A 13,445-nucleotide genomic window follows, 5' to 3' on the forward strand; every position below is an offset into this window, starting at 1 on the left:
GCTAGCAGCCTCGAAATCCAGAGGGAGATGAAGGGGTTGAATGGGGAGAGTGTGAGAGAAAACAAGCAGATGAGATTGACGATGCACCCTTCCAATCTTCTCTATACCTTGTGTAAGCCCTCGTTTGTTGCAAGGAAGGGAGCTCCAACGTGCGGGAGAAGATCTGGCGGTGCAGTGAATATGGCTGGAACGAGGAGGAGAGGTAAGAAAAAAAAAGTTCGAAGCCTGCAGGGTCTAGCTGGAGACGGTGGGGCGCGGCTGGCAAGAGCTGCAGCCAAAAGTTTTAGCGGGTCTCTCTCTGTGTTAGCAAACTTGCTGGCAGGCAGGCAGGTCTGTCTCGGCCTCTGCCTCTGCTTCTGCCGGAGCTGCATAAACCCGCCTCCGCTTAGAAAATCTGAGGGGGGCCCTGTCATTGGAGCTGTCTGCTCTGATACACGATCCAAACATCATCGCCATTGCACGCTCGCTTGGTTGATCGGCGGGGGCAGGACGGCAGCAAACTCCCAATATCGCCTCAAATACCAGATCTCAACCGCCAATTTGTCTCAGATCAAAGGCAGTGAAGCAACAGACCTCCGAGATGGCGCCAACATTACCGAGAGCGCCACTGCGCTCACTATCCTCCACACTCCTTCCATCTACGACCTCAACACCATCGACCACCTCCACCGCCTTCCGAACATTCAGCACAACAGCCTCCCGCCTCGAGGTCGACATCCCCCCCGAGTCACCGCGGTTCATCAACCTTCCGGAACTGCCACAGTCCTCCGAGGACAAGCTCCCACCGGTGAAGGGCGTGCTGCCGGTGCCGCGCGAGGTCTTCCACCGGCGCAACAACGGCAGCCACAAGATCCAGGCCGGGTTCGTGGGGCAGACGGCGCCGCGGTCCAAGGCCGAGGCGGCGGGCGAGGCGGCGCGGTCCGACAAGGCGGCGTGGAAGCGGGCGCTGGCCGAGTCGCGGCGCAAGGCGCTGGCGGCGGGCATCGACGGGCTGTGGGCGCGCAAGAACACGCGCGAGGGCGCGGCGAAGCGCCGCGCAGAGGCCCACCGCCTGCGCAACAAGGCCGCCGCCGACGCGCCCGAGGGGCTCGACGACCTCTACACGCGCGGCACCGTCACGCAGGCCACGCTCGACACCAAGGTGGTGCGCGACCCGCTGTACCGCGAGCGGCAGCTCGAGTCGCAGGCGCGCACGGCGGCGCTGCAGAAGGAGCGGTCCGAGGCCCGCAAGGATGCCATCCAGCGGCTGTACGTGGAGGCGGGCGACTTCATCGTCAGTGAGGACGAGCTCGCCAAGAAGGTCGACGTGGTCTTCTCCAAGGCCCACTTCGATGGCAAAGGGAGATGGCAGGGCAGATACAAGTCCGAGAACGTGTGGGACGCCTACGGCTCGCCGGTGCCCGTGAGGGCCATGTTTGCCGGCTTGAAGGGGACGAGCACCAAGGCCCTCGACAGCTACATGCCCGAAATTGGCTTCACCACACAGCGCCAGAAGGTTGTTTCCGGCGAGCTCACTGGTGGCGCTGTGTCTTCGGGTGATCACCGAGATGGCCGGTGAAAACATAGCTCAAGAGGAGAATCGCACCCAGCAGATTGACTTGTACAATAGCAATGCATCCAAGATTTTTGAACATCCTGGTCAGTGAATTGGTGTACATGAGAAAAGTATCGGATATTTCCCGAGTTCCCCGATTACTAGCCATAAACCAACAATGCCCCCGTAACGCCCCTGGTCATATGCAGTATAAAAGAAATAAGGGCGCGAGTAGCAGCCCAGGCTTGTTTCTAAGGGAAAACATGGTCTAGATAACGATTGATCTTCACAGACAGATTCAGCGACCGTATGCTATGAACAACGCTTCTTCTTTGACGGCTTGAAACGCACAAATCTCAATTCAGTCATTTTGTTCACCTGCTGCCCGATGTGATTACCTCCTCTCCACCAGCAGGACATGCATGGCGGCGTATGCAAGCACGACAAACCCAGCGCCATAGGCACCCAAAAAGATGACGTCCTTCCACATAGCGCCGTTGTCGAAGCCGAAAGAGCTAAGAATGGCGGCGCCAGGTACCGTGATGTCCAAGCCGTACTTTTTGTCGACAAGCGTCAATTTGCTGACCTCGTTGACAATGAGCGACTCGAAAGCATAGTGGAAGATCGACAACCACTGAAGCCATTTGGCTCCGTCCGGGATCTTTTGTGCATTCAGAAGAAGACCGGCGAACAACAAACTGAACAGCATGACTAAGCTGCCAATCAGATTTGCAACGCTGCTGTCCTTGCACACGATACCAATGAACAGACAAATGGCGGCGGCAGCGAGATTGAAAAGTACCAACACAAGGAGGAAAAAGAAGAAGTGTGCCGCGTCCGCCTGCAATCCCGTCATTGGGTAAATAATTATTCCCATCAAGATAGGCGGGATTATTCGCAACGGAACAATGTCGAAGAGAACTTTGGAGGCGAAGTAGGTGACAGGGGAGTAGTAGCCGTTTGCGCGTTCTCTTGTGAACAGTAGCCTCTCAGAAGAGAACACATTCAAGCTGGTCAGCGTGCTGAAACCGAAGAGGGCCAGCACGAAGAAGAATAGACCCAGCCGATTCTGGAATCCAGGAATGTCTGAGGTCAGTCCATAGAAAAGATAACCAGAGAGCACGCCGAGGAGAATGGCGATGGCGTAATGTGTCAGCATCAAGAGTGGATTGCGGTACAAGTTCTTCCACGTTCGCTGCGAGAGTATGATGAATTGTCGGCCGTACCCGATGCGCGCATATCCTTTGCCAACAACGCTGGTGTAGATGTTTGAGCCGTTCACGCTGTAGCCATTGGCGTTGCGGCCGTTGGCATTCTGGGCGCTGGCAACTGCTTGCTGAATCTCGTCATGTGTCGTGCCGGATATATCAGACTCTGCGAAAGAGTTTACCAAGATGTCAAGATTTGTGCCGCCAATCGCTGCAGGTGGGAGATCATGGGGATCTTCGATGATCTGAGAAGGAACATGACCAGGGGGCTGTTTGTGAAGCTTGTAAGCACCAGTCTCGCCTTCCCCGTCGGATGAAGCTGCAGTGTCGGCATTGGTCTGGCGGCGTGTGAAGAGCTCCCGTTCCAGCCTGGCTTTGACAGAATCCCTGCGTTTGCCCTTGGGTCGGGAGGCTGAAGCTTCGGCACCACTGTCTTCTCCGATACTGGCATTCGATACACTAGCGATAGACTTGACGCCTCTCACACTGCTTGGCCCAACACTGGCCGCGTCAACTGATATGGCACCATCATCAAACGTTGTCGCTGTGCCAGCGTGCATAGTCAAGTCGACCAGATAGTCAGCAATGTTGAAACCAGCAGGGCAAGGATATCCGATATGATCGAAGTAGTCCTGGCACTGTGCAAACGGGCCAGAGTAGACTGATCTGCCCTGGGCGAGAAGTATGAGCCTGTCAAAGAGGGCCACGATGTTCGATCTTGGTTGATGGATGGTGAAAATGACGGTCCGCTTGAAGTCTTTTGCCAGAGTCACAAGACATTCGACGACATTGAAGGCATTATATGCATCAAGGCCACTGGTAGGCTCATCGAGGAAGAGGATGGAGGGGCTAGTGACCAGCTCACAGGCAATGCCGACCCGGCGCTTCTCGCCACCGGAAATCCCACGACCTTTGCCTTCTTCAGAGCCAATCAGAGAGTCTTTGATATGATAGATACCAAGTTGCTTCTCGACTTCGGTGACCCTTTGCTCCTTTGCGGCTCGGGTCATGTCACGGGGCAGTCGCAGCAAGGCGCTGTTCAGAATAGTTTCGTGGACCGTCAGTGTCGGCAGCATGGTGTCTTCCTGGTCGACGAAGCCAACCACAGCTTTGAAATCCGCGTCCGTAACTTTCTCGCCGTTAACGTAGTAATCACCGTTGACGGTTCCTCGTTTGTTCTTGCGTGCGAGGATGTCCAAAAATGTTGTCTTTCCAGCACCGGATGCGCCCATGATAGCGGTAACCTCTCCGGGATACGCGACGCCTCGAATTGAGTTCAAGATCTGCTTGCCATTCAGAGTATACGATACTTCCTCAAATTGCAGCGATGCAGGCTTGTGGTCTGCCATGAGCTTGAGTCCTTCGTCGTCGGAGTCGTCAAGATGAATGGGCCCGTATTTGAAGGAGCGCCGGGACAGATACCAGGTGAGGACGATGACAGCAACGAGGAACAGAGCACAGCCGGCGATGACGCCAGCGATCAGAGGCGTGTTGATCTTGGGAACGGGTGGCTTGTAGTCGGGCAGTTCGGAAAAGTGCACGCATTCGCCAGAACGGCACGTCAAGGTGATGCTGGAGTCCCCAAACATTTGGTTGATCAGATCATTCATGGCGGGCTCCTCAAAACTGCACTTGTTGGCGCCGCCTTTGATCTGTGTGCACTTGAACGCACCGGGACCCTTAATCTCCTCGTCGAGGAAGTCGGTGATATCAACGCTGCCGTTTTCACCACAGAGCATCCGGTCAGGTATACATGAACACTCGACGGTCTTGCAGCTGTACGAGGTTTTGTTCTGGGAGGAGTCGCTGAAATCGTAGGCCGAGTCGCACTCGTTCAAGGTACAGTAGAAGGATTCCCTCTTGTCAACCCAGAACTGGAAGTCACACCTAGCGTCGGAGGCATCACAAGTGAAAGTGACTTGAGGAATTTGTTCTCCCAGGAGATCGCGAATCTTCTCGTTGGTGACGTCGCACATCTGGTAGTTGTTCTTCAAGACGTTGCCCAGCTGGTAGCAGACGCCACCCTCTTCGGTCTCCATCAGGGCATTACATGCCCTATCGTCAGTACACAAGTTGCAGTTGAGACCGTCCCAGCCGTCGTCGCATTCGCAGGTCTTGCCTTCACGTATTTGTCGGTGCTCGTTGCCTCGGGCCAAGGAACCGCAGACTATGTATTCAAGAGTCAGCTACTGTGGGCCACGAATCGTTTTGGAGCGCGAGGGAATTGAAGACGCACGAGGCTCGATACAGTCCACGCCACCGAAGCCGGCAGGACAGGAACATTGTCCGTTGAACGAGTTACAGTCGGCATATTGGGCACAGCTGAAGGCGGGAAGAAGACAGTTGAAGCTGTAAGGGCCGCCACATTAGCGTCTGGGGGCAAAGACTCAAAAGGTCTTGGGGTGAAAGAGGAGGTGGTGGAACGACGAACCATGGTGGGCAGTCCTTAGGCCTGTCGTCCATCAAGGCGAGCTGCGCGCGGAGAGCATCGATGCCTGGAGATGACGACGAGAAGTTCTGGGCGAGGGCAGCGGTCGACAGCGCAAGCGCGCCGAGAACGCAGGCGCGGGCTGTCCGCGATGCCATGTTGAGGTGGACAAGGCTCTATTTGGGTTGTGTTGGGAAGAGTCTCAGCGTCCTGCGAGAGAGAAAGAGAGGCAAGTGGTGATGCGCGGTTTCAAAGAAGAGCTCCAGAGTGCAGGTGGTCAGGTCAGAGGAGCAGCGATAAGTTGCCCCGGTCATACACACCCTCCCGCAGAGAGGCAAGCCGCGGTGCATGTACCTGTTTCTGCTTCGGTGCAGCTCCAACAGTAAGGCTCCTTGGCGCCGGCTAAACTTCCTACACCTAGCTCCTGCCACTCAGACAGTCTGACAATCAGGTACCCAGGTACCCAGGTACCCCACACAGCCAGCCGCACCTGCCCCGTGCTCCTTCTCCTAGGATCGAAGTAGCTCCTGAATCGGTCAGTCGGTTGGGAAGCTGCCCCGACTTCCCGTGCTCCTGCTGACGCAATGATATGGAGGAGCGAAACCTCGCACGCACAGGATGGGCGTCCCTCTCACTCTCTACTTTATGTAAGCGGCTTATCTCCTTACTCTGTACCCGAGTCGAAAGGCTGCAAAGAGCTGTAGGAAGCGATAAGGCATGGAGGATCTCGCTGGAGATTCAGAGACGTCCTTGACAAGTTCGGGTAACATCTCAAGATCGAAGTGTATCTACACGATAGATAAGGCTTGGGATGAAGATGAGACGGGTTGGAGCTATGGTCGACCACGACCCTCTACTACCTCGTCGATCCCCCCTCTGCCGTCGGTCACTGAGAGTTGACTTGTGCAGCGTCATGTGTATGACACCTTCGTAGGGCTTTATTCAGAAACACGGTCTTATTTTCGGTTTCTAATTTTGATTGTAAAAGATCTTCTACAAGTCCCATATGCTAGTGTGCATCGCCCAACACACGCAAGTGAGTGCACGCGCAAGTGCGCAGGCAACGGCAGCACTACATAAAACTGCCTTTAGGACACTCGACCTCGGTTGGCTGCTATTTTGAGAATCCTGAGATATCTGTCTGGAAAACGAGCTGTATTCAAAATGGTAAAGATCGAACCCTTCGCAGTGGAGCAATGGATGGACGAGTGAGTCTCATCAACCTACCAATTCGAGTTCCTCCCCACTCCCCTGCTAATACTGTGCACAGGTACGAGACCACGCCCGGTGTTTTGAACATCGCCGAGACGTGTGCTGCGTCCGTCTCCATTGACGACCTAGGGACTCTTTCCACTGGAAATCATTCCGCGAGCCCGGTGAACCTCTCCACGAAACTCACGTACGGCGCAATCAGGGGCTCAGAGAAACTGCGGGGGCGGGTCGCTGCTCTGTATGAGACCGACAGTGCTCCACCTCTTTCCGCCGACAACTTGTTGATCACTCAGGGAGCCATCGTAGCCAACTTCCTCCTCCTGTACACCTTGATTGGCCCAGGCGACCATGCTGTCTGTGTGTATCCGACATATCAACAGCTCTACGGAGTCCCTCAGAGCCTGGGGGCTGAAGTATCTCTGTGGAAGCTGAGGCAGGACAATGGCTACGTCCCGGATGTCACGGAGCTCGAGTCTCTGGTGAAGAGCAATACAAAGATGATCATCTTGAATAATCCAAACAACCCCACCGGGGCAACTATCCCAAAGGCCGTGCTCAAATCGATCGTCGACTTCGCCAGAGCACGCGACATCATTATCCTGTGCGATGAGGTCTACAGCCCGTTGTACCACAGCCCGCCATCAGATGCAGACATCCCACCATCCATCCTGTCGTTCGGGTACGATAAGACCATCTCAACGGGGTCTATGTCCAAGGCTTGGGCCCTGGCGGGAATCCGGCTAGGCTGGGTGGCCTCACGGGACAAGGGCATCATTGAAGCTGTAGCAGAGGCGCGCGACTACACCACCATCAGCGTCTCGCAGCTAGACGATCAGGTCGCCACCTACGCCCTGTCCGACGAGGTGCGGCCCGCACTGATAAAGAGAAACTTGGAGCTGGCGAGGACGAACCTCGCTCTGCTTCGGGAGTTCGTCGACGGGTATAAGGGAGTCTGTAGCTGGGTTAAGCCGACAGCAGGCACGACCGCGTTTATCCAGTTCACGAATGGCGGCAAACCAGTGGATGATGTGGCATTTTGCCTCGACGTGCTGGACAAGACGAAGGTCATGTTTCTCCCGGGCTCCAAGTGCTTTGGCCACGACCGGGACTTTAAGGGATATGTAAGTACTGCCCGCTGCCAATTCCGTCTGGGCCGTTTTTTTGGCTGTGCTGAGAGGGGTTCACATATTTCATACTCTACTTCCCGACATGGTGGCTAATGGACTGTACAGGTTCGGGTTGGTTACGTTTCGGAGACTGCTGTGCTAGTCGAAGGGTTGAAGAAGCTGGGAGAATACGTGAACAACAATCTCTCGGCGTAGCCATCGTCGCCTTGGCCATATCGTGCAGGTGCCGTGTTCGCGGACAATGACATGACTGCTGAACCGTAGCGACAAAGTCACATCCAGACCGAAGCAACGTAGTATACGCAGATTTTACACAATATCAAGCACTGACCTCTATTGTGCTCCAAATCAACATGCGTGCCGTCTCGATTTCCTTCGAGGGCGGACATGAAAAGCCGGTTGCCAAGAGCCAAGCCGTGAGCTACTTGGGAGGATCGTCGGACAAGACAGCGCAGCGATTCGTGAAACACATGCCAGGGAATTTTAATATCGTCGACGTATTGAAAAGACAAAAGAAAACAAGAAGAAGAAGGAACAAAATAAGCTGAGTCACGAGGCTATCAGCAGCGTATGAAATAATGCGAGTGAACTCGAGTGGTGCAGAGTTGCATGTCGCGAGAAAACATGATGGTTTTCAGGGAGAATCACTGTAGGCGGAATGCAAGCCCCACCGACCGAGTCGTATCCAGCGTAGTACTACGTTGCACAGAAGCGTGTGTTTTCTCCTGGCGAACTTGGCGTGAAGGTAAAGCTCTCGTGTCCTGGCTACGTATTACCTGAGAAGTTGAAGAGAAGTAAGCAGACTGAGTGACGAGGGCGATGGTCTGGTAGCTCTTCTCGTCCAGAGGGGAGGTGAAACTGAGCATACGTCGACCCAGCACCTGGGCCTGCTGGGCTGCACTGGCACTGGCTGGGCAGTGCAGATCGGCCCGTGAAAGGGGGAACCTTGGAGCCTTGGGTGGCACTTGGGGAGGTTGGCTCGAGGTTGGCAGGAAGAAGCCAAAAAAGTGAAAAGCTGAGTCCAATGCATGCAAGCCCCCTGACAGCAGCCGCCCTGTCCACGCCTGCCACGGAAGATTCCCATGCCCTGCCATGCCATTAATAAGACAATCCCGCGGTCCCGTAGGCCACCCCACAACCCTTCCCGGTTCCCAGGGGGGGCTCAGCCATCTCGTGCTATGTATGGCACGACCTGCAAGGTGGGCAGGCGACGCAATCCCATCGCCATCTCGACTGCGGCAACCCGGCAGTGCCATGCGAGTGTGTGCTGTGTGTGCTATGTACAGTAGCTGCCACTGACTGCACCTCCAAGAGCCTCCAAGACTCTGGTGGCACCTTGTGCTCTCACTCATTTGCGACTTACTTATCTGGCCCTCGCGCTGCTTGGCCTTTCTCTTGGGCCACGCCTTTTGCAAGCCGCCGTTCTCTTGGCTTTTCCTTGGTTTTTCTTGCCTCAAACCTCCCCGATCCGCCATTGCGCACCATGCGCGCCTCTCTCTTCTTTGACCTCTCCCTGGCCCGCTGACGTTCTTAACGGACGCTTCTGAGGCTGTCTCCCCATATGAGTCCCACTCTCATCCCGCATCTTCCACATCGACAAACACCTTAGCTTGTCGATTGTTCGCTGCTTGTTTACAAGGCTGGGGTTGCTCCTCAGCCCGCCTTGCTTTCCTTTCTATCATCCGGTCCGAGTACGGCCAATTCTCTCTTTCCACCGTGTGGCTTGGGCGGCTCGCGCACACGAATAGACCCATCCCATAACGACATTCATCCGCCGCGGCAGTCTTTACCAGAGCCTGTAATATGTCAAAGGCATTCGCTGTGTTTGCCGTCTCTGCCGGCCTGCTGCTTGCGCCAGCTACGAGTGCCGCCGGCACCGTCCAATGGGACATCCATAAGCACCACCCCAAGGCAAGGTTTGGCAGACGCGCAGCAGACACCCACGAGGGCGAAATCACGAACGAAGTGACTAGAGGTGGCTACTTCGCGACCTGCACTCTGGGCACGCCGGGGCAGAACCTGACTTTGCAGCTGGACACGGGCAGCAGTGACATTTGGGTGCCATGGGACCAGGCAACTGTGTGCGAGGAGGATAAGTGCAACTTTGGCAACTGTGCGCAACGACCCCTGTGACGATGTATTAGAGGATGCTAACGCTGGCGGCGTAGTTGACCCAAATGCCTCCTCAACATACACAGACGTTGGGAAGGGCAGTTTCGACATCCAATATGTCGACGGTAGTTTCTCCAAAGGCGACTACTTCATGGACGCTTTCCAGATCGCGGGCGCCACTGTTTCTAACGTCACTATGGGTCTCGGTTTGAACACGACCATCGCATACGGCCTCGTTGGAGTGGGCTACACGTTGAACGAAGCAATAGTCGACACGGAAAACTCCCTCGAGGCCGCCTATCCCAACCTGCCTGTTGTCATGGTAAACGAGGGGCTCATAGGCACCAATGCCTACAGCTTGTGGCTCAATGACCTCGACGCAAACAAGGGCAACATCCTGTTCGGAGGCATAGATACCGAAAAGTACATAGGCAACCTGACGAGGATCGACATTCTGGAGAACAACAAGACCAAGGTTTACGACTCTTTCCTGGTCCCACTCACGTCGTTGCTTGCTGTTAGCGCTAGCGGCACCGACGAGCTGACATCAAGCGAGTTCCCAATTGAGGCTGTCCTAGACTCGGGCACAACGCTCAGCTACCTGCCCAACGACATAGCAGAGCAGATATGGACCGAAGTCGGCGCTACCTACACTCCGGATGTCGGACTCGCGCTGCTACCGTGCCGAATGCAGAACAGCCAAGGGCACTTCTCCTTTGGTTTCGCCGGGTCGGATGGCCCCAGGATCAACGTGTCGATGGACGAGCTCGTTCTGGATCTCGTCACCGCCGGTCCTCCACCAACCTTCGTCTCAGGACCGTTCGAGGGCGAGGACGCCTGCGAATTCGGAATCCAGAATTCGAGCAAAACCCCGTTCCTGCTTGGGGACACCTTTCTGCGCAGTGCATATGTCGTTTACGATCTGGTGAACAACGAGATCGGCATGGCGCAGACCGATTTCAACGCAACCAACTCGAACATTGTTGCGTTTGAGGGCAACGGCTCTACCATCCCCTACGCCACCTTGGTTTCTAATCAGAGCCTGGCCACCCCGACTTCCGCAGCGCCTTCCTTCGCGGCTGAGAGTGGCTTCGAGGCAGGGACGCAGAAAAATGGGGCCGCGATGCTGTCACCGCATGGCCTGGGACACTCATTGGTTGTGGGCTTTGCCGTGCTCGCGGCGGTATTTCTTGCTGCATAGATCAGAGTGATCATCGTGGCAAGTCAGCTTCTCTTTCTTTCACGGCTCAATGGGGCCGGTATTTGGCCCTTCTTTACAGCATATACCCAGTTTGTTCGCAATTCCAAAAAGGACTGCAAGATTGGTACGAGGTATTCATTGCTCTTCTGACGCCAGTCATTTTGATTCACGGCGAGTTGCATCTTAGGTGTTGGGGAAAGCAGGCAAGCATTGGTTTGGAGTTGAAACATGTTGGTTGTTCGGGGGATGATTATGTGCTGCGAGGCAGGTTAATAGATACCCATTGTTACAGTCGGTCAAACTGCACATGATAGAACATCTTTCTGGTGCGGTAACATGCCTACCAGGACCGAATAATGAGAAAATGGATCATATGAACCGGGACACTGTCGGCCTCCGTCGAGCACATTGTTGAGAAATTTACTTTCGCCCGGCTATGGCCACAAGGTTCGTCTCCGAGAGTATTATTACTTTGCAGCAGAATGCAAGCTGTCGCATACTACTGCTAAGTGTTTAGACAGTCTCAGAGTTCACCTATCAGAACATCGAACAACGAATTGGCATTGTGCCAGGTATGCAAGCGATAACTTAATTTGACTTTTAAGTCTTTCACCCTTACTGTAATTGTGAAGTCATCTTCAAACTTGCTGACTATAGCATCGTCCAGGTTCATAGGCGCGCGAGAAGCCACCACCCAATGCGCAGCGTCGGACAAGACATGTAGTCATCGCGATCGCGTCAGGGTGCAATGCGCTCGGCAGCCCGTTTCATACGGTGGTGCCGCCCAGATCAGAACACAAAGAGCAAATTGTTCGTCACCGCGAAGTTTAAATCAGTGCTCCACCTGTCCATCTGTCCACGCAAAGAAACCTGACATCGTCACAAAGCCATCAAACCTTCAAATGAACGAGCTAATTGTCACAGTCCTCTGCCACCCTAGCTTCTGGTTTAGACACGATTCAGCGAACCATTCTTACTGGCGACCACATTCTTCACCATCTTCGTCAACCGCGGAAGCGGCTTCCCAGGGTTCGCATTCGGGATCCAGTTGCCGTGCACCTGGTTGCGCATGGCAAACGGCAGCTTGATCAAAGCCACAGGCTTGGTGAAGTCGTCGGTGTCGAGGATGACGATCTGGCCCTTGGGGACGCTGGGGCTGTCGCACCAGAAGATGACCCAGCCGTCGCCCTCGGGGGCGTCGTCGGACCGCGGCACGAAGACGGGCTCAGCGAGGCGGCTGCCCTCCTCGCCCGGGACGAAGACGGTGGCCTCGCGCGTCTCGGTGTCGAGCCGCACGATCGAGTTGAAGCTGAACCGCTGCACCTTGGGCTGCCCCGCGTCGCACGCCGCCAGGTAGACGACGCGCTGCTTGCGCGTCAGGAACCGCTCGTCCGTCTTGGGGAAGTCCACCAGGCCCCGGAACAGCACCTCCGGGTCCGCCAGTCGCGTCTCCGCCGGCTGGCTCAGGTCCACCGTCCACCGCACCCAGTCGCCCGTCGGCTCCTCTGGCATCTTCATTCCCGGAGGGTTCCAGAAGGTGAAGACCAGGTTGGACGCTATGAAGTGGCTCTCCAGCTTCAGGTTGCCGTCCTCGTCCTCCCATGCACCACCGGTGTGGATCACCAGCCCGTTATTCCACGTATATCGCCGCACCTCGCCCGGCTTCCACCCCGGGTGACGGGGCGTATTTGGGTGGCGCGGGGCTACGAGGAAGCCCGAGGGCTTGTCGGGCACGTACTCCCAATGCTGGGAGCCCTTTTTCAGATCCTCATCCGAGTTAACTTTGAAGGGCATGGAGCACAGGACGACCCAGTTCTCGGTGACCCACGCATCATGCACCATGGTCGGCTCCTCCTCCTGAAACCAGAACTCGTTCGAGACCTTGCCTTCCGGATCAACGGTATACACACACACGTCCGGGGTCCCGAGGCCCTTAGCCTCATAGCCCCATGTCACCAGCTCGTTGGCGTACGGGTCGACCTTAGGGTGCGCCGTGAACGTCTTGGCCTTGGTCTGGCCCCCGAAGGGATCGCAGCCCTTGGTCTCGAGCGTGTCCGGATCGACAGCGTACGGCAGGCCGCGCTCGCTGATGGCGAGCAGCTGGCCGCCCCAGTACAGGATGTTCGTGTTGGCGGTAGAGTCATTTGCCATGCGCACGCAAGGGTGGTTGCTGAAAGGGTTGCGGTAGATGTGAAAAAGGCGCTCGTTGGCCTTGCGCTCCAGCAGCCACCGCTCCGTCTCGACGTAGCGGAGCTTCATGTCGACGCGGCCGTCCTGGAAGCGGAACGCGCAGATGTTGCCATCGCCCTCGACGAAGCCGTTGGCCGGGTGCGGCGGGTAATGCGGGTCCACAATCAGCCGGCAGAAGGTGCCCTCGATGTCCTTGGGGATCTCGCCGTAGACGACCAGGTTGTCCAGCTCGCCCTCCCACCTCCCTTGCGGCGCTGTGCCTTCGGGGGAGTAGTAATGTGACCATGGGGAGCTGAGACCGTACTGGGGATCGGGACCATTGGTCCCATTGGTTGTCTTGGGAGGTTCTTGTTGCATCAATACAGAGGTCATTTTGCATAATATGAGATCAGCGTGTGCTGTTTCCTACATTCCACTGTCGGCGAAATAAAGC

At 55.8% G+C, this 13,445-nt stretch overlaps 5 protein-coding genes across 5 annotated transcripts; 3 read left to right on the plus strand and 2 right to left on the minus strand.

Moving 5' to 3' along the window:
• Positions 1–580: 580 nt before the first annotated feature.
• On the plus strand, positions 581–1,558 carry J7T55_002716 (uncharacterized protein; the record flags this gene model as incomplete). Its single annotated transcript, XM_053137818.1, has 1 exon — positions 581–1,558. The coding sequence occupies one exon, from the start codon at positions 581–583 to the stop codon at positions 1,556–1,558; it is 978 nt and encodes a 325-aa protein (XP_052998585.1).
• A 370-nt stretch (positions 1,559–1,928) lies between these two features.
• Positions 1,929–5,328, minus strand: J7T55_002717 (uncharacterized protein; the record flags this gene model as incomplete). Its single annotated transcript, XM_053137819.1, has 3 exons — positions 1,929–4,909; positions 4,979–5,091; positions 5,174–5,328. The coding sequence occupies 3 exons, from the start codon at positions 5,326–5,328 to the stop codon at positions 1,929–1,931; spliced, it is 3,249 nt and encodes a 1,082-aa protein (XP_052998586.1).
• Positions 5,329–6,334: 1,006 nt separating this feature from the next.
• Positions 6,335–7,704, plus strand: J7T55_002718 (spartate aminotransferase; the record flags this gene model as incomplete). Its single annotated transcript, XM_053137820.1, has 3 exons — positions 6,335–6,378; positions 6,441–7,503; positions 7,615–7,704. 3 exons carry the CDS (start codon positions 6,335–6,337, stop codon positions 7,702–7,704), a joined length of 1,197 nt encoding a protein of 398 aa, XP_052998587.1.
• Positions 7,705–9,312: 1,608 nt separating this feature from the next.
• On the plus strand, positions 9,313–10,822 carry J7T55_002719 (cid proteinase pepi precursor; the record flags this gene model as incomplete). The annotated part of the gene is made up of 2 exons (XM_053137821.1): positions 9,313–9,622; positions 9,678–10,822. 2 exons carry the CDS (start codon positions 9,313–9,315, stop codon positions 10,820–10,822), a joined length of 1,455 nt encoding a protein of 484 aa, XP_052998588.1.
• A 948-nt stretch (positions 10,823–11,770) lies between these two features.
• On the minus strand, positions 11,771–13,384 carry J7T55_002720 (isoeugenol monooxygenase; the record flags this gene model as incomplete). Its single annotated transcript, XM_053137822.1, has 1 exon — positions 11,771–13,384. The coding sequence occupies one exon, from the start codon at positions 13,382–13,384 to the stop codon at positions 11,771–11,773; it is 1,614 nt and encodes a 537-aa protein (XP_052998589.1).
• Between the last annotated feature and the right edge of the window lie 61 nt (positions 13,385–13,445).

The sequence above is a fragment of the Diaporthe amygdali genome, assembly GCF_026229845.1.
Source record: "Diaporthe amygdali strain CAA958 chromosome Unknown NODE_3_length_2959817_cov_65_330692, whole genome shotgun sequence".
In the NCBI taxonomy this organism is placed as follows: domain Eukaryota; kingdom Fungi; phylum Ascomycota; class Sordariomycetes; order Diaporthales; family Diaporthaceae; genus Diaporthe; species Diaporthe amygdali.